At 36.6% G+C, this 25,961-nt stretch overlaps 2 protein-coding genes across 3 annotated transcripts; both read right to left on the bottom strand.

Annotated features, from left to right (window-relative positions):
* Positions 1-11,107: 11,107 nt before the first annotated feature.
* On the bottom strand, positions 11,108-20,472 carry LOC113353825 (polyphenol oxidase, chloroplastic-like). The gene is made up of 3 exons (XM_026597333.1): positions 19,240-20,472; positions 12,677-12,682; positions 11,108-11,629 (listed from the first exon to the last, which is right to left on the bottom strand). Exons 1-3 carry the CDS (start codon positions 20,470-20,472, stop codon positions 11,108-11,110), a joined length of 1,761 nt encoding a protein of 586 aa, XP_026453118.1.
* Positions 20,473-20,984: 512 nt separating this feature from the next.
* On the bottom strand, positions 20,985-24,427 carry LOC113326291 (probable DNA-directed RNA polymerase I subunit RPA43). Of its 2 annotated transcripts, none has more exons than XM_026574045.1 (6): positions 24,065-24,427; positions 22,840-22,991; positions 22,077-22,186; positions 21,866-21,951; positions 21,586-21,690; positions 20,985-21,446 (listed from the first exon to the last, which is right to left on the bottom strand). In XM_026574045.1, exons 1-6 carry the CDS (start codon positions 24,172-24,174, stop codon positions 21,320-21,322), a joined length of 690 nt encoding a protein of 229 aa, XP_026429830.1. In that variant the 5' UTR covers positions 24,175-24,427; the 3' UTR covers positions 20,985-21,319. The 2 variants fall into 2 exon arrangements, with proteins under 2 accessions (XP_026429830.1, XP_026429836.1); XM_026574051.1 differs by having other exon boundaries at positions 20,985-21,443.
* Between the last annotated feature and the right edge of the window lie 1,534 nt (positions 24,428-25,961).

The following is a 25,961-nucleotide window of genomic DNA, read 5'->3' as shown; positions in this document are numbered from 1 at the left end:
CATATGTGTTTTAAAATGCTTTTCAATGATATAAAATTTACGAATATTCGTGAAATAGTTTGAGAGATAAATCATTTCTAAATTGTACTAGCTCAACTAATTTGGGACGGAGATGAATATTTATTTTTTGTTTGGTACTTTTTCCATCCAGCCAGTGTCAAGTTGTCAAACGGCTAAAGCCAGAACACAAGTGTATTTGCACATGACAAAAATGAAGTATTTTATTTTAACAAAAATAGTGGAAGATATAAAGTCATAACCTCCTAAAGACAGAAGCATAAATAAATAAATAAATGAATAACTAAAATCTGTCAGAAATAAATAAATAAATGAATAACTAAAATTACGTCAACAAGCTCACCCAAATCGTTTTATACAAAGATTGTGTTCGAGAGCTTTAAAGTAAATTGTTTGTTTTGATATATTTTTAGAATCGCACAAAAAATGATGAAACCATCTGATGGGGGAGGAGTATCTTCTACCATCATGTTCTCCAATATCAAGGATGATGAAAATATTGGATAATCATGATATTCAATAACATCTGTATACATGGGTTAGCGTCCTATATCAAACATTTTATTCATAATATATCATTCGCAGTTGTGCAATGATCAAATTCAACAAATTTGTAATCTCAATCTTGTTATTAACAAGATAGGCGGAAACTAGATTCTTTCTCATTTAAGAAGTATGAACATCTTTAACAAGATTGTCTTGCCCATAATAAACTTTGAGAACGTACTAATACCGAAAATCCTAGTGATGTGAGTACATCTCAACACCACTTTCTTTTTAAAACGACCTGGTTCAAATTTTGAACCATAACCTATCAAAACAAACATGGTGTAAAACCCCAACATATACCAACCTCTCACCGTATCGAAAATTCGCATTAACTTAGCTTGAAAAGCATTGTTACTAGTATTTGATATCCTTGCAATGTCGTGCAAGCATCGCAAATAACTTCATAATTAATATTATGTTCACTTCTTGGTGAAAGTTGATATTCACATTTGTTTTGACTAGGTTTCTAATTATTTCAGTTTTGGTTACGCATCAAATTCTATCTCATAAGTTCCAAACTTATATGAGTCACACGTTTATTGTCATACACAATAATTTTCAACATCTTATTTCCCTAAAATGTATTCTAAGATTGAACAATCAATTTATTTTCAATCTAGAATGCAGTTATTTGATCACTACAAAATCTACAAATAGTTCATCAAACATACTTCATTTGTTTTGGAAGCTCAATTGGTTATATTGTATTGTCCATTCTTTCCACACCAATAAAGAAATTAGCAAAACCCCACACATCGATCAATCTCCCGCAATTTTTATTTCATTGGAAAATAAAACTTGCTCAAGTAAGTGAATTTTCACCTGTCATAATCATTTGGATGTGAGCATTTGATTTGAAACCAAAAATAAGTAAGGTATGCACTTACATAATTACTTGAAAACCAAGTAAAATATGATAGTCCAAGTTTCTCTTAAGTAATAAAGATTCAAAGCTATATAGTTATAACATCATACATATATATTCAAACTTTCTATTAAGCATATTAGCAAACATATGTGGTGCACTAGTTTGATTTCTAACAATAATCTTAGTTAGTTGTGAATCAATAGCTCTATTACATATGATGAGAGAGAGTAAGTCGTACGAACCTTTCAAGCCCAACTAACCAGACAATACCGCATGTTTTCTCCAAAACCACTCATTTTCTTCCCAAAAGTCGTCTGTTTTCTCCAAAACCACTATTTTTCTTCCCCAAAACCACTTTCTCCACCCTTAATTTCTATCCTTTTTTGGTTCTCTCATGTTTTGAATGCTCTGTAATCTCCATTGTCTCGTTTATTTCTCTGGTTCGACCTCTGGTTTCTTTACTTCTTTCGATTTCCCCTTTGTGGTATATTTTTCTTAGTCTCTGTTCAAGACCCTGTTTGAGTTCTTTCTACTGCATCTTTTTATTCCGTTTAAAGCTATTTCTCTTATGTAGACATGTTTTATCTTTAGTGGTTTTGCCTTTCTTGTTTAATTTTTCAAGCTGTTCTTCTTTCTTGTATGGAGGTTGAGAAGATCGGCGAGATGTTTAATCATCTGAATTTAAATCTTATTTATCGAAACCTCTCTAGCGTTTTGGCTATTGAGACGAATTTTTTGTGTGACCTCTTTGAAGGTATGTGCATCACGGATGAAGATACCAACTCCTTTTTGGAAGTCCTTCAATACCCGTCTTTGTACATTACTGGAAGTCCTATGAGCCATAACAATTTTCCGGCGACCGGTAACAGTGGTTCTGATGACCTAATCCTATATAAAGTCAGCAGCGATTCTTCCTCGGTCAACGGGATGTCTGTCCAGAGTCAAAGCTCGGGTTTAGTCAATAATCATCCTGGTCAATCGGTGGGTTAAATTATTACTTTGACTAGTCAAAGTCAATCAGTGGGTCAAGTCAATACTTGGACTGGTCTGGTCAATGGATCGGTCTATTCAATAGTTGCAGATGCAATTGAAGTCCTTCCCTCTACAGAAAAGTATTTCTCTTGTATCTCATGTAGTGGAAAGCTTATTCTTGTTCACATGGAGGTTGTGGTGGTTTATTTTTTCATTATCTTAAGCCTAGCCCATCATGATGTCCATTTCTTTGAGACTGATAAAAAGATGAGAACGGGCAGTTTTCTTTGATAGCTTCCCATGATCTTAGCTTTATAGAACATCTCAGGGAGGTGAAAAAGGACATTGACCTCTTTGGTTTGGACTGTTGTCGGTTTGGTTTGTTTCTCAAGGTTGTATTCTTTTATGGGGGTTGTCTATTCTGCCTACCAATGCTTTGTTGTTAAAAATGTTGAGGATTATAGACAAATAGGACTGGATTTCTACCTGTTCTCACAAGAGCGGAAGTGTCTTACTAGTTTGTTATTTACGAGAAATAGCTACCTAGTGCAAGTTGAAGACTGTTGTGGCATGGATCATGTTTGGTACTGTTGTAGTACAGAGAAAAATAGGAAGAATGAGTTAGTCATCAAGAGCACCTATATTATTTTCCATCTCGTAGTTACTAGTATTGATACCCTAGGACAAATTCAACTTGACATTTACTTGTTTTCTCGAGAATGGAATGGTATTTTTTTCCTGGTCCTCAAAGAGTATGATATACGTTGTTTGATCAATCTGAAGAGTAAGGTTTCTTTGTGGACTATGTACTCTCAATGCATGTTGGGTGGTTATATCATAGGTTTTTTTAGTGTTTGTGTTAGTAAGGATGGCAGGTACTTCTAGTTAGTTCCATGTCATTGTGGTTCTTTATTTTCCAAAATAAAAGTTGGCGGAAAAGTTAGTGCTCCTTCTCGGCACATTGATGAGGATATTTTGATTAGGCTTGAAGCTTGTCTCTGTTTTCTTTTGGGACTTCAGTGGTTTATGCATCATTTCGCCGGGATGGTTGTTTTTAGAGTTTTCTTATCGAATCATTATACTCTATCAATCTCTTGGGATGATTTGCTGGTCTTCAGTTTATCCTAATGTTGGTTATATCTTGTTGTCAGGACTTTAAGCCAGTTATCACCTACGGGGTCTTGGGCTTCTAGTACATATGTTTGATATAGGTGTAAGATGAATCCTGTCTTTGACTATAAGTGGTTTCGGTGGATGTTTCAGCAGTTTGGGTCTTTCTCTCGGCAGGTTTTCGAGGAATTTTACACTATGTTTTTTTTTCCAATCAGTCTTTTGGCACTCTTCTGTTTGGAGAGAACTGGTCTTGGTTCACATTTGTTAGTCATTCTTCTCCTTGGAGGAGTAATGCACCTTTGTATGTCACGCGTGTCTCATTTATAAGAATTAAATGTCAACATACCCACGTCTTGAAAGCGGCCAGTAGTGTTTTACTGTAATCGTGGTCGTAGTAACGCTGGTGTTAAGTTGGAGGAATCGAAGATTTATTCTGTAGAACTGGACCAAGTGAGGATGTATACTTAATTATCTGGCTGCAACAACTCTTGTCTCGACACTTATCTGCTTTTCCCTTTATTTTATTTTCCTTACTTTTATAGTATATTACTTATCTTGTGTTGTGTTATCCCCTGTAATGGTTCAGCCTCCAGTTTAATGTCTACTAACTGTGATGGCTAAATTTATAGTCGTTTGGCCATTTAAAAAAAATAACTTAGTTTTCACTACCAAAACAAGAATATGAAGTATTAGAATCAAAACATATTTTTTATGTAATTTCTAACATCTCTAATCTGTATGCTCAAGTATAACGACTCATGTTTTGGGTATACATATACACAACAATTTCGAAATCACCACATCTGTCAAACTAAAAATCCAAATGGAAAAATTCAAATTGGGTTTTGAAGATAAGTTCATGATTTATATGTTTCATGTGACACAAATTCAAAATAGCTACACAAAGATTGGACAAACGAATTCAATTAGGGTTAAATTTCTGCCCATCAGAAATTTCAGCAACGTATGTGATTTTATAAATTATATTAAAAATACTTTTTGTATCCAAAAATTCTTAAATTTAACGTGGATGATCCTCATTATGTCTAGTATATCTAGTAAAAATTTATAGACCCAATTCATTTTCTTGTAGGAGATAAAAATTGAATTCTACAATATGTTAAAAACATTTGTTTATCGTCAATAACATTTTTCTACGTTAGATATTCATGATGAAAAATATTATCCATATTAAAATCCTAGTTCATCAAAATCAGGCATAAATTTTGTTTTAAAAACATATATCCCAATGGTGATTAACAGTGAAAATACCTTTTGATTTTAGATTCCAGTGTGCAGAGTCTTCTCTGTTGCGCACATGAATGTTTATTTTCTTGATGTTTGCAATTGTTGCTTCATCAAAGCACATTTGAAGTTTGGTTTGATACCATTCTTTGTTATTAGTGAGCAGTTAACTAGCTTTTGCGATGTTTTCAGCCCCATTACTCTGTTTATTGACAGGATGTTTAACATCTGGGATCCAATGTTCTTCCCAGATGTTAGTATTTTCGCCATATCCAATCTTCCAAGTACAATTTTATTTTAATTCTTCAACCCCTGATAAAATGCCTTTCCATATATATACAACTAACCAGTTGTTACAAGATTTAATTGAAAATCCAACTACCACAGAGATTGAAGAGCATCTGCTTGGTCGTTAAGAGCTGGTGGAGTACTAATCATTTCAAACAAGTCCATCGTGTGTTGTAATTCTGTTGCCTTGAGATTTCTGCACAATCTCAAATTCCAGCTTCCATTGTCCACAACCTCATTGAGATTTGCATTTTTCTGACTTGTAATCTTATAAATGCTTGGAAATCTTTATTTTAGATACTGATTATCTTATGGAAGGGTGGCGTGCGAAGATCAACGGCCACCCTTCCATCCTGGATCCAAATCTTAGCCGTCCAAGGTAGCCAAACAATGGATGGCAACTTTTGGCCCAAAACCCTAGTTTTGGCTACGCCAAACCGAGCCAAGGCATGCCATGCCACATGTGTCAATGGCATTCCAACCACCTTGACGCGCCATACCATGCCGGCCTTCCCCATGCGGCTACCAAAACGAAGGCGTGCGACGATCAACGTCCACCCTTCCATCCTATATGCAAATCCTATCCGTCCAAAGTCGCCAAACAATGCATGATAATTTTTTGCCCAAAACCCTAGTCTTGGCCACGCCAAACCGCGCCAAGGCATGCCGTGCCACATGTGCTAAATGACATGCCAATCACCTTGCCGTGCCATACCATGCCGACCTTCCCTATGCGGATACCAAAACGAAGGCATGCAACAATCAACGGCCACTGTTTCATCTAAGATGCAGATCTTAGCCGTCCAAGGTTACCAGCTAACGCATGGAAACCGTTGGCCCTAGTTTGGTCGTGCCTAAACAAAGCCAAAACCCTAACTTTTGGCCGCGCCTAAACTGGGCCACATTAAAGTCATACTGATCATACTTTCATGCCACTGGCTACCAAACGAAAGGTTGCAACAATCAACAACTACCTTCCTCTTAAGATGCAAAATCTCGACCGTTGAAGGTCATCACCGAGCCGGCAAGTCTCCCGATCTCAACTTGCCAGACAACAACAACATGCTACATGTTTTCCACGAAAACACTCGAGACATCAATACATGTCACAAACTGGGGGATGCTTATTGGGTATTGGTTTGGCGGTTTACAGCGTGCGGCGTACACTACGCTCGTTATAAGAAAGTGTCATAAGGATGAGGCGGTTAGTAAATACAGGGTGTAATGGTGAAACGCTTTCTTTTATGGAACATCAATTCCAAGCATTACCGGTTACCACCTCCTCCAATTTACTCACCCGTTTTCCATTTCTTAATGAGACCAGAATACGTTTCGCTTCGACTTGTATAAATAGGCATTACCTATTTCCACCGAACAACAAGTTCTGGTCAGGAGCATACAACACTCAGAAAACGTTTGCTAGCTTTCCCATCTGTTAGCTTCCCACTTTCTGTTACAAGTCACAAAACAACTACTCTTCCAGAATCAACTATTCTGGTCTCAACACTCTCTTCGCTTCCCTCCCCAAAACCAACCCTTCTCCTCCTCTTTGTGACCGAAGAAAGTCTGGAACGGCCATTTTTTGGTTTACGCCGGATTTGTACAGATTGATCTCTCGAATATAAAGTACTCCCTTGCCGTACATTGTTTAGGGTTTAGACTCGTTTCTCACCCACACGCCCGAAATTACCGAAATCAGCAGAAACCGTTTTCACCCTCAAACAGGTTCTCACTTATTTGTCAAAGCTTATCTCGGCTGATTCCACAATTCCCCCGCTACATATGCGGGCATATATATGGATTTGGTCATGGGTCAAGATACGTAACTTGAACCACCAAATACTAACAAATGATGCATAACACATTATGCAGCCATATTTTGGTTTATGCATCAACTAATTCTCCATTTCAGGAAAATGATACTTTCGCTCCGTTTCAGGAAAAGTGATACTTTCACTCTGTTTCAGAAAAAAGTGATACTTTCACCCCGTTTCAGGAATAGAAATACTTTCACTCTGTTTCAGGAAAAGTGATATTTTCACTCTGTTTCAGGAAAAATGATACATTTCTTTGCTTTACAATTTTGCTTTACAAATTTACAAGTCCGACTCCGTGCCATTATGGCGGAACTAAATTGTGTATACAAAATTTAGTTTTGCGTCAATTTTTTTGGTTGTCCGTCCCACCGTGGTAGCGGTCATCTAGTGACTTCCAGTTCAATAGATGCATCTCGAATAGAAATAGAGTGGTGAGAAAAATCGAGGCGGAAAGTCATTTACATCCTAACACTCATCAAAAAAAAGATACCCAATTGCAATAGCTGCTTCTGATTTGCATGTTTTACTCCTAATGCACAGTTAATACTTGACCAACTGACAAAAATATGACCGTGGTTAGATCAAAATCATAATGATTCAAGTTATCTCTTTTCTTATAGTGGAATGTAGAATTAACCATAGAAAGTATGTGTTTTTGTCCAGAAACCTCGTATCTTGTCTTGTTGATTACAGTGTAGACCCCTAAAATGAAGTTACTGGCCAACGGTGTCTGGAAAAAAAGACTCAGATTTGTTTTAGCATACCGAATTTCTATCTTCTTTTATCTTATACATATAAGTGAATCGTGTTTCTCTTGAATTCTAGATGCCCGAGCAATATTCGAAGAACTAAATAGACACAGAATGACCCCACCAATAAAGTCACATATGCTACTCATATCAGCATACTCAAAGTCTAGAAACATAGTTAAGTTGCTTCAGCCGCTGTGAAAACTTCAAGCACTCAACTCCTTTCGATCGTATTCCAAACAGTAAGTAACCTCTTTTGAATCTCAAGAAGCTAATCATAGATTTATGTTGAGTACGAAAAAAGATCTTATATATAAATCAATAAAATACTTTGTTACGTTTAGATCAATCGAGATCATGATTACCAAAATAATCATATCTCCATTAGCAATCAAACTAATGATCTCAAAGAGTACCATAGTGATGTCGATTTATTACGAATAATCAATCAAGTCTATCAAAGAAAAACAAGCTTAGTCGGATCCCATATGATCAAGTTTGTGCAGGAAGCAAAAATCACAAACATACGAAACCAATAATAATTCTTCATGTCTTCAAATATTCAATGTCTTCTTCTATACCTGCACAATAACAAAATTGATTCCAACTGATGATCTATCACGCATAGAACGGAGTTTGTTAATAAAGGATGATCACAAGTTAATGTAAGATCTAAAATCAGATTTGAACTACCGCTCATCGATCTATTTTGAGTGAATTTATGTCAGAAGAGAAGGCTCTCAAGAATAATCAAACTAGGTGCAATCAAGGTTTAACAACCATTAGTCAATCAAATCAATAACTGAAAACTAAAATAACAATGCAATTCTAGTTTCCCACCAACAGTACCATCTAGATGCTTTTTTATCCCAAAGAAGTCTTTAAACTAGCGAACGTAAGAGATTTCTCCTAAATAGGTTACTCTCCTCTCGGAGATAGTATCACAAATAATACTATTAGTCATCTACAACAATGACTAAAAAATCAAGTGCCTATCTAAGGATAAGTTTGTAAGAAGAAAAAACTTCATTATCTATAGACCAAGGTTGATTGGATATTAAGGAATTTCCATAACTGAAAATATTCACAAGATATTGTATAAACAGCTAAATTCGGTTTTGTTTAATTCTAACCAATATCCAACTGTATAAGCGGAATCCCTCTTGGATAACTCAATATTTGTTAGCACTTAACTAATACATATTTCCAGAAATATGTTTTGCTTGCTGGTAAAACAAAACATATACATATCTCAAATAGATTCTCAAACATTTCGGTTTTGGATCTCACCTTGATTATCAAGGAATATCTTTGAACAACAAAAGATAAGATTTGTACACATGTTCAAATTACTCATTATGTCGACATTTTGAATTTTCTTATTTTGCAAACACGATTTCCAAAATCAGACAAACCATAAAGTGTGCGTGACTATAGAAATCGGTTTTTGCATAAAGAGATCGTACTACCATGACTACCAATGTAGGTAGGGATCGGTTCTACCTTGACTCCAAACATAGATAGGGATCGGTTCTACCATGACTCCCAACATAAGTAACGATCGAATCTAACTTAATTCCCTATACAAGTAAGGATCGGCTAACCTTAGATCTTCAATGAAAACATGACCATATATCATATTGATTTCTTTCAACTAAGAAACAAGTTTGTAAGTCTACTTCCTTAAACTCATGTAATAAAACATAGTTTTTTAGGAATGAAATCAAACCTAAGTTCACTACACAATCTAGTAACATGTTGTAAAGATTATTATGTTGATGTCATAATTACGAAGTTCAAAAGATAAGCATTACAATTCGTAATATAATATAACATGACTAAGCATTTACAACTATTGGTATATTCTTCCTTGACACTCTGATCATAATAAGATGATCAAGTCTTTAATACTAAGATTTCATGTATATCACTTCGCATGTTATGTTTACAATCTAAACGACTTGAAAGTAACGATATAGAAATGAAAACAAGTCAAGTCATGTATTAATAACCTCAAGTGAAATGATGATGTCTTCGTTGATGTCGATAAGTCTTTGGATTCTTTAGGTCTTCAGAGAAATACGTGTATGTCTCGATACTACAACACTTCATAGTCTAACCTAACGAAGTTGACTCTATTAATCTAACCAAGCAACTTATGAGTTTTGATACTAAAATTTGACAATCAACCTTGATATATCAATGTTTGGTGGGTTCGACCGAGCAGTACTCTAACATCCTAAAATAAAAATAATGAGGTTTTATTTCCGCACAAATAACTTTATCCTAAACACGAGAAGTAAAAATATGTAAGCCAAATTTAGTGTGGCTGAAAAAATCCCATATGGGAATGGTGACTCCCAGAGTTCTCATACTCCTCCACGGTCTATTTAAGTAGTGAAAACAGTAGAGAGAGAGTGTCATCTAAAGATTGTTTGGACTACACTATTTTTGTCGCCCGCACCATCAGAGAAAGCACTATGATTTTCTAAATTGTACAAAAATTTGTCCAGAATTCAGACAAAAGCTAATCCATAGTCGTGGAAGACTACATATTTGTAATGTTGGTAAGACATGGGATAACTCGCGGAAAATAAATATTTGTTTTATGCGGAACCCAATTTTCCCCGAGTATTATTTTATTGTGATTGACCTTTCTCATCTTAAGCCCACATTTTTAATCAAATCAAATCCAACTACACAATTTGGTTTTGGAGAAACCCAGTTTACTTCGTACGCTATCCACGTGGAAGTTAAGCATCCACCTAAATATAGTCAAGAGTTATATATGTTGACTTGTTTGTCTCTTCTTGGGTTGCTAAGATTATAAAGAAATTTCAAAAATAAATATATAAACACCATAATGTTTGTTGTTATACAATATTTTATGAAATATTTTTCAGCCTTGGAACATTCTTTGTCGTCTATATGGTTCACTTTTAGTTTTACTATTACTAGTGTTATAATGTTTTAACCGTTATCAAAAAAGGAAAAAAAAAATTGTGGCGAATGGTTTTTTTAGCATCGCCAAGCATAAAGGGTATTTGAGCACTAATAACGCGTTTGGATATCAAAAGAAAAAGTCATAAGCAAAACTATTTTGCTTCACAAAAAGTCAACTTTTTCGACTTCTAGAAATCGTTTTGAAATTCGATACACAAGCTGGCTTCTAGATTTTTAGCTTCTAGAAGTCAAAAAACAAATTTTCATGTGTTATCCAAACAAGTTATAAGCATAAAATGACATTCAGACTCATTCAACAATATACATACTAACACGTTTTTTTATAAGACTCTTTCAACTTTTCCAGTGTTTTATTTTTACCGTAAACACTTAAAAACCTTGAATTTTGTATAAAAACGTACATATACAATTATATCAACAAAGATTAACCACTTGAATACGTGATAGACAAAGGAATCCCAACAATTAAAAGATTTACTAATCCCAAAATGATTAGTTAAGAAGCGAACACGATGTTAATACCTTCAAATGAAACAACCATTTTTTTTCTTTCCTGAAGTCCTCGGTACTATAGTAACAAGAACATCTTCATCATCTTCAGCATCTAAATATTCAAGAATGTCAGTTATTCCTAATTTCAAACGAGTTTTAATTACTTTCTTATCTTTCCTTCCGTGTTTTTGTGTAACGTTAATAAAACTACTAGCAAATGCAGATGACTCAGGACTGACTTCGTCTTCATCATTGATAAAGACGTCAAATTTTATAGGATCACCTCTATGGAGCTCAATGCCACTTATTACCAATATCTCTTCTTTATCTTCTTTATCGGTTTTGCTTCTTGATTTTGTGTTTGGCCTTTTGACCAAAACTTGTATTGCCTTATCAAGTAAAATTGGGAATTTTGTCGCGGTCGCTGCCTTCTTCCACGATATTTTCCTTTTGGCTTTCCTCATGGTAGGAGCCACTGGTTTCGTGTGCAACCAGGGAATTTTGACATTCTCATACTTATACCTTAGATTCTCTTGCTTTAAACAATTTCTGATCTGCAGGTTTTCAATTAATTATTAGCGACATATATTATGTGCAAGACTAATTTTGTTAATAATTTTTCTTTCTCGAAAAAAAGAGCTTTTATTAATGATTAAATAGTGTAATGCAGACACATTGCTAAATTTTATGTTATTTTTTGTTGAGGAAGAAGTATAATTTTTGGGAGAGTATTTTGAATATATAATTTTGAATATATAATTTGTATGATAATAATCTGATTTTCACTTGAAAGTAACGAAAAATACCACATATTTTTTTCGATAATTTTCCAAAGATACTATGAATAGGTGATTTTTGAACAAGAGTTTATCGAGAAAATGTGGATAATTTTCCGAAGTTACCATGAACGGATAGTACATCAATAAAAATTTGGATACCATAGCCTCAAAAAGTCAAGATTGCGGGAAAAGGTTATCAAATTCTACGTAGAGTTGTTGATATCAGATAAAAATCACACTTCAATTATAATAATTATCTTTTGATAATCCCTATAAAATTCAATAACTCGAACATCCTAGCAAAAATGCTTAAGGCTTAGTCTTATGGGGTGCTAGTCTAGCAGCTAGATTAGCAGTCAGGACTATCTCCTAAGTCTTATGGGAGTGCTAATCTAACAGCTAGATTAGTATTCCACGTCAGCCCAGCGATGAACCATTCAGCGTCCAGCGATGAATGGTTCAGCACTTTAAATCTCAGCCGTCAGATCAAAAATAAATCTCTCAGCGCTGAACCATTCTGCGAAAAGGTACTTTTCCCAGCGCTGAATCATTCAGCGAAAATATCTAGCATGCTAGTTCACATGCTAGCAACTGGTAGGAGAGAGAACTAGTGTTAACTTTTTTTGTTACACTTTTTTTTGAATTGCATCACTTAAGTGCTAATCTAGCACCTCCAATCTAGCCCATAAGACTAAGCGGGGAAAATTGCTATATTGACACTGTATTCTAGTAGTTGACTTGCCGTGATCTGACGTGGCACTAATTTTTGCAGGTGAGATGATTCAAACAAGCAAAAGGTCATGGGGATAGTGTTTAACGTACCTTGACCTTCACAAGCTTTTAAAAAAAGCGAAAAGTAGGGTTTCGCGAGAAGGAGCTCCGGTTTTCTCTCCTTCCCTTTCTTTCTTTGCGTTCTTTAACTCCTTATGATTTTGCGCTTCAATGGCGCAAAATCAAGACAATAATCTGCCTGTTTTAGGCAATCATCAAGATAATCAACCTAAAAGGATATGGAATCAATCTCGAACAAAGAGCATCTATATCCCAAGGAATAACGCTGCAAACCCTAATGCTATGAACCCTAATTCGACCGAGTTTGGGAAGCAGCACGAAGATGGCAATCCTAATGCGTTTAGGAATCTGCATGAATATGGCAATCCTAACGCGTTTAGGAATCTGTATGAAGATGGCAATCAAGGGCACATAAGGAAGGCTCTTATGCGGTTATATTAAAGAAGAGAACACATGTTTTGTCAAGGATTGATGCTGAAACGCTCTCTCACCCTCCAATTCGTTCTACAACAAACAATGATGTTTTGATTAAAATTCCGCGAGAGACTCATGCTAGAATTAAGGCTGTGTGGAGTTTTAGTTTGGTTGGGCGTTTGATATTTTTCAAAACCCTAAAATTCGAGGATGTCAAAAAAGATTTATTGAATCAATAGAAGCTATCAGGTTCGGATCAATGTATTCCATGGAAAAAGAGATATTTTGTTATTAAGCTAGACAATGAAGATGATCGAAAACGAGTAAGCTATGATGGTCCGTGGAGGATTAAATCTGAAACAGGGTTCCAACAGCTTAAAATTCATCCATGGACGCCTATGTTTGATCCTGGGAAGGATAAGATTACTAGAGATGCAGTTTGGGTTCGTTTCACGGCTTTGCCAATGGAGTTTTGGGATGAAGAGACGATTTTTCGAATGGCAAGAGGGCTTGGTAAGCCGGTTTCTGTTGATCCGCGTACTCTGCGTCATGAATATGGTTACTTTGCTGCTGCTTTGATCGACATAGATTTCTCTCAACCTTTAGGAAGGATTTTGATTGATGGTGAAGAGAATGAAGAAATTTTTGTTCAAGATTATGAAATTTTAAATAGGCCAAGTTTTTGTGATTATTGCAAATCTATTGGCCATAAAAAATCTGATTGTAGAACAAAAAAGTATGATGATTTGAAAGACAAGGCTGATGTAGAAACTGATCCTGTGATCAAAAAATCAATTGAGGCTGATATGGATGATCTTAAGAATTTCTGGCCAAAAGAAAGAATTCCTAAAGGTAACAAGAACGTGCCGGAGGATCCTCCAATCATGGAGAACGATCAAACTAACAAGCCTGGGGATGATCCAAAAACAATGAAGAATTCAATTCTTGAGATGGCTACTGGAAAACATACAATTTTCCCCGAGCATAGTGCTAGTTCTGGTGAAAAATTGGGTGAAGATGGTAATGAATCATAGATGCACAATGATGGTGAGGCATTGTCCGTGCCGCACAATGATGGTACGTCATTATCTGGGGTTCGCAATGAAGGTGTTGTCCACTCTGTGCAGAAATGATGGTGTTGTTCATTCCGTACAACGCAGAGATGATGCCAACGATAGTGGTGGGACTCAGCCTGTGATGCACATTGATGGTGCAGAATCTGTTTTGCGCAATGATGGTGCTGAATCAGTTTTGCGCAATGATGGTGCAGAACTTGCGGAAACTGTGCAAGATAATTTGCGCAAGGAGGATGATACTAATCTGGAGATGCAAGAGATGGAAGCTTATAAGACTTATGAGGCCATGAAAGAGACAGCCTGGCAACGTGAGGTTGATGTTGAAGTTGCTAGAATTCAACAAGAGGTGGCTAAGACAAGGCTAGAGAATTTGAGGAAAAAGGTTTTAGATTTGCAACATGCCGCAACCCAGCCAAGTTTGGTTAATGTTATTGACAATGAACATGATGATACTATGGTAGCAGCTTGTTCCCCAGCTGCTAGTCAGAATCCTATGGATGATCATGATGAAGCTAGTTTTAGTGACGCCACTAAAACTTCAAGACGATCTACTCCGGCTAAATCTTTAGAGAACTTAACGCTTTCTAATAGATTTGAAACTGGGACCGAAGAAATTGATGAGGTAGTTATTGAAACTGATGACGAAGTTGCAGATGCGGTGGACACGGTAGCAAAAAATACTCCCAAGGTAGTTGAATAGGATGCAAGAAATTTGGAGTTACTTGCTAACAAACAACTGGATGAGCGTGAGAATAAGGAATTAGTTGACAAAAAGAAAAAACCAAAAGTTACTGAAAAGAAGACTATTACTGTGGCAAATGTTAGTCAAGTTCAAACACGAGGCGGTAAATCTTCCAGACAGGGTTCGGCAAGCCCTTCGAAGAACAGAGTTAATTAATGCGTGTCTTTTATTGGAATGCTCAAGGCTTGGCTAAAGATGGTGCAAGGGCCAAGTTGAGTGAGCTTTATCGCTTGCACAATCCTGATGTTATTTGTATTGCGGAGCCGCAGGTTCATTGCACTACACGTTTTGTTAGGAATTTAAACTTGATTGATTTTTGTGAAGATGTTATCACTAATGAGGTGAATGGTGAGAGAGGTAACATTTGGGTCTTTTGGAGGAATTCTCTGGCAAGGCCGAATGTTCTATCTTCTTCAAAACAAGCTATCACTTTGGATTTTTCTGGTAATCATATCACGGCTGTGCATGCTTCTTCTGATGCGGTGGCAAGGAGGTCTCTTTGGAGTCAACTGGGGTTGGGATTTATTTCTATTCTGTGGTTGGTGTTGGGTGATTTTAATTGTGTTTTGCATTTAGATGAAAAGAAGGGTGGAAGGACGATCAAAGAAATATATATGAATGAATTTCGAAGTTGGATCTCTGACAATGGTTTGGTGGAAGCAGATGCTATTGGGAAGAAATATACTTGGTCTAATTGTCGGAGTGGCATTCATAGAATCGTTTCTAAACATGATAGGGCTGTTATTAATGATGCTTGGCATGATAAGTATGCTAATTGGAGGTGCAAATCTATGCCAAGAATTTGCTCTGATCATTCCCCTCTTTTTGGTTTTGCTTTTGATAGTCCAAGGCCAAATAGGGCTCATTTTAGAATTTAGAAAATGTGGCTTTCTCACCCATCTTTTTTGGATTTTGTAAAGGAAAATTGGAGTGTCAGGCTGGATGGTGCGCCTCCTTTTGTTTTCACGTCTAAATTGAAGAGACTGAAGGATGCATTGAAGATTTGGAATAGAACTGTGTTTGGGGATGTTCAGTTTCGCTTAAAACAAGCGGAATTGAATCTTGATAAGGAGAATGATATTCTGGATCAAAATGTTGGGTGTGAGCTGCAATTTTTGAAGGTTGCCGATGCCAGGAAAGATGTTGATGAGGTGCGAACTGAATTGGCAGTTATGCTTAAGAAAAAATCGAGAACTAGTTGGTTAGAAGATGGTGATCAAAATACTCGATTTTTCCACAACACCATTCGAAAACACAATCTCTGAATTGAAGATTTCTACTAACTCTACTTTGTTTTTGCAGGATGAAATAAAAGATTACATTGTTGATCACTACCGTGCAAAATTCAATGGTGGAGATGTGCATATTGATCCAAAGTTGTTTGAATATGAGCATGAAAGCATCTCAGCTGCTGAAAGTGCTTTTATGGATGCTATTCCGTCTTTGGATGAAGTTAAGGAAGCTGTTTTTGATCTGAGCGCGGATTCTGCACCTGGCCCTGATGGATTTACAGGTTATTTCTTTAGAGTCTGTTGGAACATTATTTCTAGAGATCTTTTTAAGGCTATTGCAAACTGTTGGGAGATGCGGAAAATTCCTAATGGCATTAACTCTAGTTTTATTGTTCTAATCCCAAAAAATAATAAATCTGATGCTATTAAGGACTATAGGCCAATTGGTTTAAGCAACTTCTTCTTCAAAATCATTACAAAGATTATGGCTACCAGACTTGGTACAGTGCTGAAAAAATTGATTTCTGAGGAGCAAGTGGCGTTTATAAAGGGAAGAAACATTCATGAAAACATAGATTTGGCGTCGGAACTGATCAGTGAGATTACTGTGGAAAGGAAGCATGGTAATGTTGGCCTCAAACTGGATATAGCCCAAGATTTTGACACGGTTAGTTGGGAATTTGTTGTTGAGGTTTTTCGTCAATATGGCTTTTCTGATGCATGGTGTTCGTGGCTGCTTAATATTTTTAACTCTGCTTGGATTTCTATTTTGATTAATGGTAGCCCTGAAGGTTTTTTCAGTATCACTAGAGGTCTGCGTAAAGGTGATCCTCTTTCACCTTTGATTTTTGTTCTTATTGAAGATGTCTTGAGCCGCAATCTCTCTAAGTTGTTTGTAGAGAAAAGTATGCACCATATGGTGAGCAAGAAAGGTGTGGCGCCAACTCATTTACTCTTTGCGGATGATATTCTTATTTTTTGTAAAGGTAATCTTGACAGTTTGCAGCATTTGAAGGAGATGCTTGGTATGTATCAGCTTGCTTCTGGTCAATACGTTAGTTATGCCAAAATCAAGTTCTATTATGGTGGCGACATACATTCTCGTGTTGTTGCTATTGCAAATTTTATGGGCATGGAAAGGGCGTTATTCCCAGATAAATATCTGGGAATCCAATTAAAACCTGGTATTGTGCGTCATATTCATGTTCGACAATTAATGGAGAAGATTATGGATAAACTGGCAGGTTGGAAGGGTAAGCTCTTGTCTTTTCAGGCTCGTCTAGTTTTGATTAAATCAGTGATTTCTAGTTATTTGCTTCATTCCATGGTTGTGTATAAATGGCCATGCACGGCTATCAAGTCAGTTGAAAGGGCCATTCGAAATTTCTTGTGGTCTGGAGATGCTGAGAAGCGTAAATACTTTACGGTTCTTTATGATGATTTATGCCTTTCTAGGCGTGAAGGTGGGCTTGGACTTAAGAAATTGATTGATGTTAATAGGGCCATGCTTATGAAGTTTCGGGTTTTGATCCGTGACTCTGATAAGACTTGGGCCAGATTCTTGAAGGCGAAGTATTTCAAGATAAATGGCAACTTGATCGATTATAAGTTGGGTTCTTCGGTTTTTCCAGGAATCAGATTGGTGCATAATTTTGTGCAAAGGCATACGCGCTCAATTATAGGTAATGGTGCTAATACTTCCTTATTTTTTGATAATTGGTGTGCTGATTTTTCAATTGTGCAAAGACTTGGCATCACTAAAAAGGGTCTTAATGATTTTAAGGCCAAAGTTAGTGATATTATTGTTGATGGCTCTTGGGTTATTCCTCCAAAGACTAAGGAATTGATGTTATGATGCAATATTGATGTTGATAATTTGCCTCTTATTGGTGGTGGAGATGATTACAAAATTTGGGACTTCGACAGCAAGGGCGTGTTCTCTGTCAAGTCGGCTAAGGCTGCCATCAGGGCACCTGTAGAAATTTCACAAACTGCAGCTCTATTCTCGAGAAGTGTTGTGCATCCTACTATAAGTGTTCAGTACTGGAAGTTATTTAATAAACAATGTTGCGCTACTGATGATAATATCATAAATAAGACAGGTAGGGAGATGCCTTCTATGTGCCTCTTGTGCAGGGAGGATTGTGAAGATGTCAGCCATATTACTTGGCATTGCAAAATTGCTAAGAAGATTTGGAATTGGGCAACTGATATTTTTAATCTGAAACCGAATGAAGATATTGTGGCCTCTTACAAGGTTGCAAAAGGACGGAGTAGGATGATAAAGGATCTGTGGCTTGTTGCAAATCTTGTAATAGTTACCGAATTATGGAAGCTGCGCAATAAGGCTTATTATGAGAACATGCGAGTTCGATGGCTTGAATTTAAGGTACGGGTTCATCAGGTAATTCGTGATAACTCAATTAGAATAAAGGGCCACATGTATAATGCCTTAGATGATTTGCGAATTTTGAATTTCTTTAGAGTGAAGCATAGATCTTGCAAACACTCTGTTCCAATTGAAGTTACTTGGACGCCGCCTAATCCAGGTGAGCTTATGATCTGTTGTGATGGTGCATCACTTGGAAACCCGGGCCAAGCTGGTTCTGGTGTAGTTTTTCGTGATTCTAACTCGGCAGTTTTGGGAGTTTTGTGCATTGGTCTGGGCTGGCAGACCAACTTCTATGCTGAAGTTTGTGCGGTGATCTATGGTGCAGTTGTTGCTCAAAGATGGAATGTCAAAAATCTATGCGTCAGATCGGATTCGATGAGTTGCATTTTTGCTCTCCAAAAAGGAGAGTTGCCGTGGCAGCTAATGCAGAAGTGGAGAATGGCGAAGAGTTTTTACAACAATATTAGTTATGTTCATAGCTACAGAGAAACTAATTTTTCAGCTGATGCCTCGGCCAAACAAGCTTGTTTGTTGGCTGAGGAAAATTATGAGTTTTATGAGGGTAGGCCAGGTTTTATTTATTCTGTTGAATGGCCTGGAGAGGTTTATTTTCGTTTTAAATAGGTTTTATTGGCGTGCAGCCTTTTGGCTTAGCGCTAATATAGCCTAGTCACTGTACAGTTTCGCTTTTTTATTCTTTTTTTGTTGACCTATTAAAAAAAATTAAAAAAAAAAACCCTCACAAGCTGTTTGTGTTCATCATAGAAAAGAAAAGCAGCATTTAAGAAATCAGGATCAGTGAAATCCTTCCGTTTCCCTCCTAAACCTTTCCATATAGTCCACATTCGGTCACAATTCGAATGATGAGCGTAGAAGATTGGATCCCTCGCTGCAGAATAAAAGTCACCCATGTCCTCAAGGTTAGGTTGCGTTCTATCTCCGACCCAATTATGAACAGGACCGTGCGGAACATGCTCAATTGTTCCAGCACCAGGATTCTCCGCTTCCCCGGCGCGGTACGGAGATCCTAGGAACAGCGTTGCTGTCTTTGCACCTACCACTTGCCGGTACATAGTAGTGAGATTATTAGTATACTGTTGTTGTGCAGGGAGATTAGGATCAACATTAAGGTGGTAGTTTAGATCGAGTAGATATGGCGGTTGATGTTTAGCGTCACGAAATTCGTCATAAAGAGAAGAACCCTTCTTTGCAAAGATGGACGGCAATTTCATACCAGCTGGAGTATCCCAGTTCCAGAATGGTAAAGCGAAAGTCGGATCACCAATTAAACTACCCAATATTTTCTCATGGAAGTAAAGATAGTATCTATGGAATGGAAGGAAAAGCCATGAACCATGAACGTAAATGTCCATTTTAGGGAAACCGGTTACAGATTGATCATAAGCTCCGTCACAGTATGCACAATGGATATTGGCTTGCTGTTTGAAGCTACGCGGATCATCGTCAAGAAGAGCTCTCATAAGTTCGTAGGCTTTCGTATATTTAGCGACATATTCATCATCAACTAAATGAGCAGCTCGACGAACCCTGAGAGGAGTGGAAGAACATGGTAGTTGAAAATCAATGATCTTCGTGCCTGGTGGTGGACAACAATTTATTGGTGCCGCACTAGCCGGGAGATGCGCCGGACCACATTCTGATAAATCAGGTGGACCTATCGGTGCCGCCATAGCCGCATGTTCGGCATCCAACCCAGCTGCTGTTGCACCATACAGACTTCCTAAACCAATAAGCATATTTCTTCTGTCAATGAAATTGCCAGTGTCTTTATCTTGGATATCTTGATCTTTATTAGCTCTGCACTGAATAATCCGAGGATGATAATCATAGTTAATTTTCCTAATCACAGAAATTTGTGTTTTGTTGTGACTTTGAAAGGAACTAGGGGTTGCCGATAAACCCCTGGAAGAAGCATTGCAAATGGAGTTAAGAGAATAAAGAGAAGCCATGGCTTTCTTTGAATACTGAGGAGCTCGATATATGTTTGTTTTTGTAGTCCCGACTATGTATAGCAAGTGGATGGAAGGGTGCTTATTAATCTGAACATGAACTAATAAAAATGTACAAATCTATAGTTAGATGCCCCTACAACTTGCTAGAGGATTACCATAAACTAATACAGTACAGCTATATCATCACGTATTATGTATAAAAAGGGACACTGGACTATAAACTACTGTAAAATACAACCCATCAGAAGTCAAAAGTCTAAACTAATACTCCACAATTAGAAAAATCAACTTGAAAACCAACTGAAGAAATAAAGAAAGAAAGAGGGATGATATTTGGATTAGCTGCCCATCTGAGAATCTAAAAGTAAACATGCTTCAAAAAAATAAAATGAAAATGTAAGATTATTGGGAAAAAAAAAAAAGACTCTGGCTATATAATCCATGGTTGTATTTTAAGACATTTAGACTAACAACTCAACCCCTGCAAACATTTCAACTGATTCGGGACTCCAGAAAGGCAAATTCATATCAGGAGGCCAAACCAACCAACCAAATCTAGTTTGCATCACTGCACACAGCAACAGTTGTGTTTTTTTACAGGCAATACCATGTAAAATTTAGGAAGGATACAAAAGTGTCCGAGAGATTTCCATTATTGTGATAAAGAGAGAACAAGGAAGGGTCTATCCTTATATAGGATGAGCTGTTACAACAGCTAATAACACAAAACTGACAAGCAAAAGTACAAACACCTCGCTCGTAGTTCTCACAACTTCTTTCGACGGTTTTGCTCATTGTTCACAGTTGTATCTTCAATAGACTCAAGCTCTGCCTTTTCACTTTTTCAGTCTCCCTTTTTTGACTTCTTTGACCGGCTTCGCTCACTGTTCATAGTTGTATCTTCGCTACAGGCTCCTGAATCAAGCCCTGCCTTTACCTTACTAGTCTCCCTTTCTCTCTTGATGCTCCTACAATAGGTATTCATGTTAGTGTGCTTTCCTCCTAGTTTCTAAATGATAGTCTTTCAACGTGATTTTCCTACAGATTTGAGATTGAATAGACCCACACATTTAAGTTAATGCACATAAATAAGAGTACAATGTTTCAAACCTCTCTGATTGTGAACCTTCTTCCGCATTTTTATCCAACCAATCAACGCCTCCAGTATGGGATGGAATCAGGGATCCTGAAATGTGTAGTATTTCTTCATCAAAGCTACAAAAAGAAATTTACTATCAGCCGCATTCAAAAGGACCACAAAGAACTGTTTAGAGCTCAAAAACAGAACTTGAAAGTTAACAATTTTGTATTGCAGATAATGTCAATGGCAAAATTATGACATTCATTGTTACGTATCAGTGCTAGGGAAATGCATAACAAAATTTCTTACCTCTTAACTAAAAAGCGAACTGTGCTCCCAGCCTTGATCACATGTCGCTTGTGAGATCTACTGGCCAACGATTCCTCACCGTGTTTCTAAATGAAATTTACATAAGATAAGTTAGATACATATTAACCGCACTCTAGCTAAAACCTATCCGCCATAGTATGTAATATTTTCAACAGGGAACTGAAACAAACAGCTAAAGATATGCGCTTACAATTTTATATCTGAAATCTTTACGAATATCTTCCTGTACTATGGAAACAGAAGAGAAGGCAAGGACCACAAGATTTATGGAGTCTTCTCCAATCCTCACCACCTTCCCTTCTGCAGTGACAATAGAATCACAAAATTATTCACTTTAACAACAGCATAGTTTAAGGTAAGAATCACAAGCACTTTTTAAAAAGTGTAGAATGAAAACAATTACACCTCTCAAAAAGTTGCTCAAAAATCAAAAGCGACGAAAAATGTAAGATCAATAAAGTTAACAGAATCGGAAGGTAAAATCTCGTACAAAGAATTCCATTTTCCGGAAGAAAAACTATCATGCTGCTTGATTACGATATTTTAAAAATAGTACTTCGTAAAGTCAAAGTACAAATTTACAGTAGGTCAAATAGAATATGAAATGTTTCCTAAACCTGATTTTCAACTGCTAATTGCTGACCACTATTTTGGATATCATAGTATCATACACACTTCTTTTAAGTCTTTCTGGGTGAAGTCTGAATTATCTTAGAGCATGTACAGTTTTGGAGGCAGCAGCACTGCTCACAACTTCACTTAGATTATACACAAACTTATAAATTAGAAAGACAAATCTTCAGCAAGCAAACCACCTAGAATAAGAAAACTTTTACGAAAACTAATGCATAATAGTTAAGTCATTGACAGCATTTGATGAAAAACATACAGATAATGAACAGCTACAGACAGATATCATATAAGCTAGACCAGAAGGGTAAAGTCTCAATTACCTACAAGCATGCCAGGCTTTGGAGAAAAAAGTAGCAGTTCGGCTGTCAACTTTACGCCATAGAAAGGATGGACTCCAGGAAGAATTCTCGCAGTTTCATTCCGAACCCCTACGTCATAAGCCAAAACAACACCATCAAACATTTCATTATACCTGAGAAAGAAAAACTTTCAATGTCAGTAAATAAACTAAAAATAACTTCCAATGTAGTAAATAAACTAAAATAACTTGAAAGGGCTTGTTCTTCTAGTTTTCTTCACTTTCTCTGTACCATCTAAGCAACAAAATGACGATAGCCTCTATGATCTTCTAAAAAAATGGGTATCACAAAGGTTATTTCAATATAAATGAACCAAAGCAGGGAACCCAACAGCAGGGATTCTGCCGATGCCAATCACAAGCAGACAAGCAAAATTACAGACAAGTGAAATTAAAACAGACTAGTGAAATAAAACGCAGCAATCATTTTTAAACATAACATAGTCACAGAACCTGCAAACATATAATACAAATGGCTTTCTCTAATTTACATGAAAGGAATTATCTAAGCAACACCACCATAATTGTAATTTTGTGGACACATCAAGATCCTGTTACTCTGCAACCCATCCCATTCCCGTTAATGAGGGGAACTATATGGTACCGCTCGAAGATTGGACAAAATATCCATAAGAACGAACAGACTACGGAAATCCAAAAGGATCATGCTGCTATTAACCTCCCATATGGTATAACCCACTTATAAATTTGGATTTCTAGGCTCCTTTAAAATACAGTGCTCAGAGCACACTCCATTTTTATGGAAAAATAGACAAGTTAAACTCATGTTCAAATCTCAAGGTACTAAAGTCTGCACCTCTAAATTCTGCATCTAAGCCTTGCTGCCTTGCACTGATAGTGCCACCATTTAGAACATGATGAATGGAGTACCAACATATGGTGAACATTAATAGGCTTTAAGACTTAATGATTTCCAAACTTATTCAGGTACATAAACGTAGAGCAAGCAACAGGAATAGAAAACTACAAAACCACATCAACAGTTTTGAAGTCTCATAAATGAGTGAAGACTATAGTAGCCACCCTAATCGTTCAACTTTATAAGTGTATGTATCCCACAAGAATTTGTCCAACCAATTGTGATTGCACTAGTGTAGGCTTCTAATTAAACAATTTTAACGAATTCAATGATATTGAAATTCAGAACCATAAAAGAAAACACTTACTTGAAGAGCAATGAACTGAGTTCACGAAGAATGGCTTGAGACACCTTATTCGCTTTTGAAGGGTGTATATATACAACTAAATTCGCATGTGAAGTTCTCAATCCCTCCATTGAATTAGCTTAATAATAGTGTTAATCAAGAGCGGTACTAACAGATATTTTTGTGAATGAATTCGGAAGATTAACAGAGAGATTCCAACCGCTTAAACAATAAACTGGCTAAAGTAAACCCTAAACGCTTGAGAGCGGTACTAACAGATTTTCGCGGATTTTTTCGAGAATGAATTCGGAAGACTAACAGAGAGGGAAGGAGGGAGAGATACCGCTTTCCCTTTCTTAAAACCCTAAACCCTTCTTTCTCTTACTCAACTTGGTTTTTGGATTGGGCTTTCTATTGGGCCTGATTTTTTGTACCTGGATTCGCTAGTGCGCTCGGCATACTACTCACTCATCCGCATGGACCGGTTTTCATCCCATCCGCATCCAACCCAATTCATTACGGATTTTAAACTGGGGAAATTAAATTTTCACTTCTAAATTTGGCATCTGCTTCCAATCCAGCATTCAATGGATGTACAGATGGACGGATTGGATACGGATAATCTATTGGATTTGTTTTAAAAGGTTTATGAATGATTTTAGAAATAAGACTACGTTATTTAAGGGTATAAAATTAGATTTAAATGTTATTATTTGAAGTTACTCAAGATTTGAAGAGTGAAAAAAAATAAGATGTTTTTGTCGTACTTGGGATCAAGTATTTCAACCTATACATATTTTGGCCTTGTGTAAGCTCATCAAAGTAATACATGAAAGGAGTACCTAATTTGGCAAAAGAAAAATGTACGAACTTGATATTTGTACCGAAAAGTTAGATAAAAAAAATATTAACGGGTATGGATGTCCAACGGATTTTCAAGGTTGCATCTGGATCCAATCCGTAATAAAAGTCACATTCGCATCCAATCCATTAACGAACGGTCCATATACCTACCCGTAAAAATACGGATGTTCCCGACTAAATCCGCGGATTGTGGACAAATGCTCACCCTTAGCATTGGAGATAAAATGCTCCATGCGTACATGGATTCGTTAGTGCGCTCGAGATAAAATGCTCCACGCTGAGGCCAGAGGCAGAGGGTAAGCTTGTGGTACTTAACCAAATCTCTTCTTTTCTTTTCTTTTTGTTGAAGGAACAAGGGGCTACCCCTGGCCTAATTGTATTAATAAAATGTTAACAAGTGACAGAAATTCATACATCATCAACAAAAAATAGTAGAAAATACATTTAATGAGAGCCCCTAATACAGAAGATTCAAGATGCATTAAAAGTATCGAGTACATATTCATATAGAAATCAGATGTTCTCTGAGGGATGGTTTTTGGAACTTTTTCCAACCATTTGGATAACTTCTTCAAAACTTGATGTTCCCATAGCAAGGTGTAATAAGCACATAACATCATAATCACGATTAGAACCGGTAGCCATGGATCTTGTACCGAGTTGCAGAGATCAACGTCACGCCGGAGGAGATCGTCGTCAATGATATACATGAATATACCATCACATGTTAACAAAATGTCATTAAGGCTATTATATTCTTCATAATGACAATAGTCAGCCATTAGAAGACGATCAAGAGAACTTGATTCTAAAATCCCTGTAGAACAAGGATAAGTTTAATTGAAAGCATAAAAACCTAATTTAAGTGTTATCCAAATTTACCCTAATTAAAACCGGAGTAAATCTAGGCAACACATAATAGTCTAATAAAAAATTGATATCTAATTGAAGTTTTGCGAAAGAAATTGAATAAGAAGAAGAAAAGATAGTTTGAATTTTTTTAGGATATTCAGTTTTGCAGAGCAATAAAGAAAGAAGTCGAAACTCGATCTTA

Source organism: Papaver somniferum, chromosome 1, assembly GCF_003573695.1.
Source record: "Papaver somniferum cultivar HN1 chromosome 1, ASM357369v1, whole genome shotgun sequence".
Classification (NCBI taxonomy): domain Eukaryota; kingdom Viridiplantae; phylum Streptophyta; class Magnoliopsida; order Ranunculales; family Papaveraceae; genus Papaver; species Papaver somniferum.
The sequence above is the reverse complement of the archived record's forward strand: the minus strand, read 5'-3'. Positions and strand labels throughout refer to the sequence as shown.

Excerpts from the sequence above, each read along its gene's own strand:
- LOC113326291 (XM_026574045.1), bottom strand. The coding sequence starts at position 24,174 with ATGGAGGGATTGAGAACTTCACATGCGAATTTAGTTGTATATATACAC. Across the intron at positions 21,952-22,076 it reads AAGATTTCAGATATAAAATT|AAACACGGTGAGGAATCGTT; the intron begins GTAAGCGCATAT and ends AATTTCATTTAG. Across the intron at positions 21,691-21,865 it reads GTTCGCTTTTTAGTTAAGAG|CTTTGATGAAGAAATACTAC; the intron begins GTAAGAAATTTT and ends TTCTTTTTGTAG.
- LOC113353825 (XM_026597333.1), bottom strand. The coding sequence starts at position 20,472 with ATGGCTTCTCTTTATTCTCTTAACTCCATTTGCAATGCTTCTTCCAGG.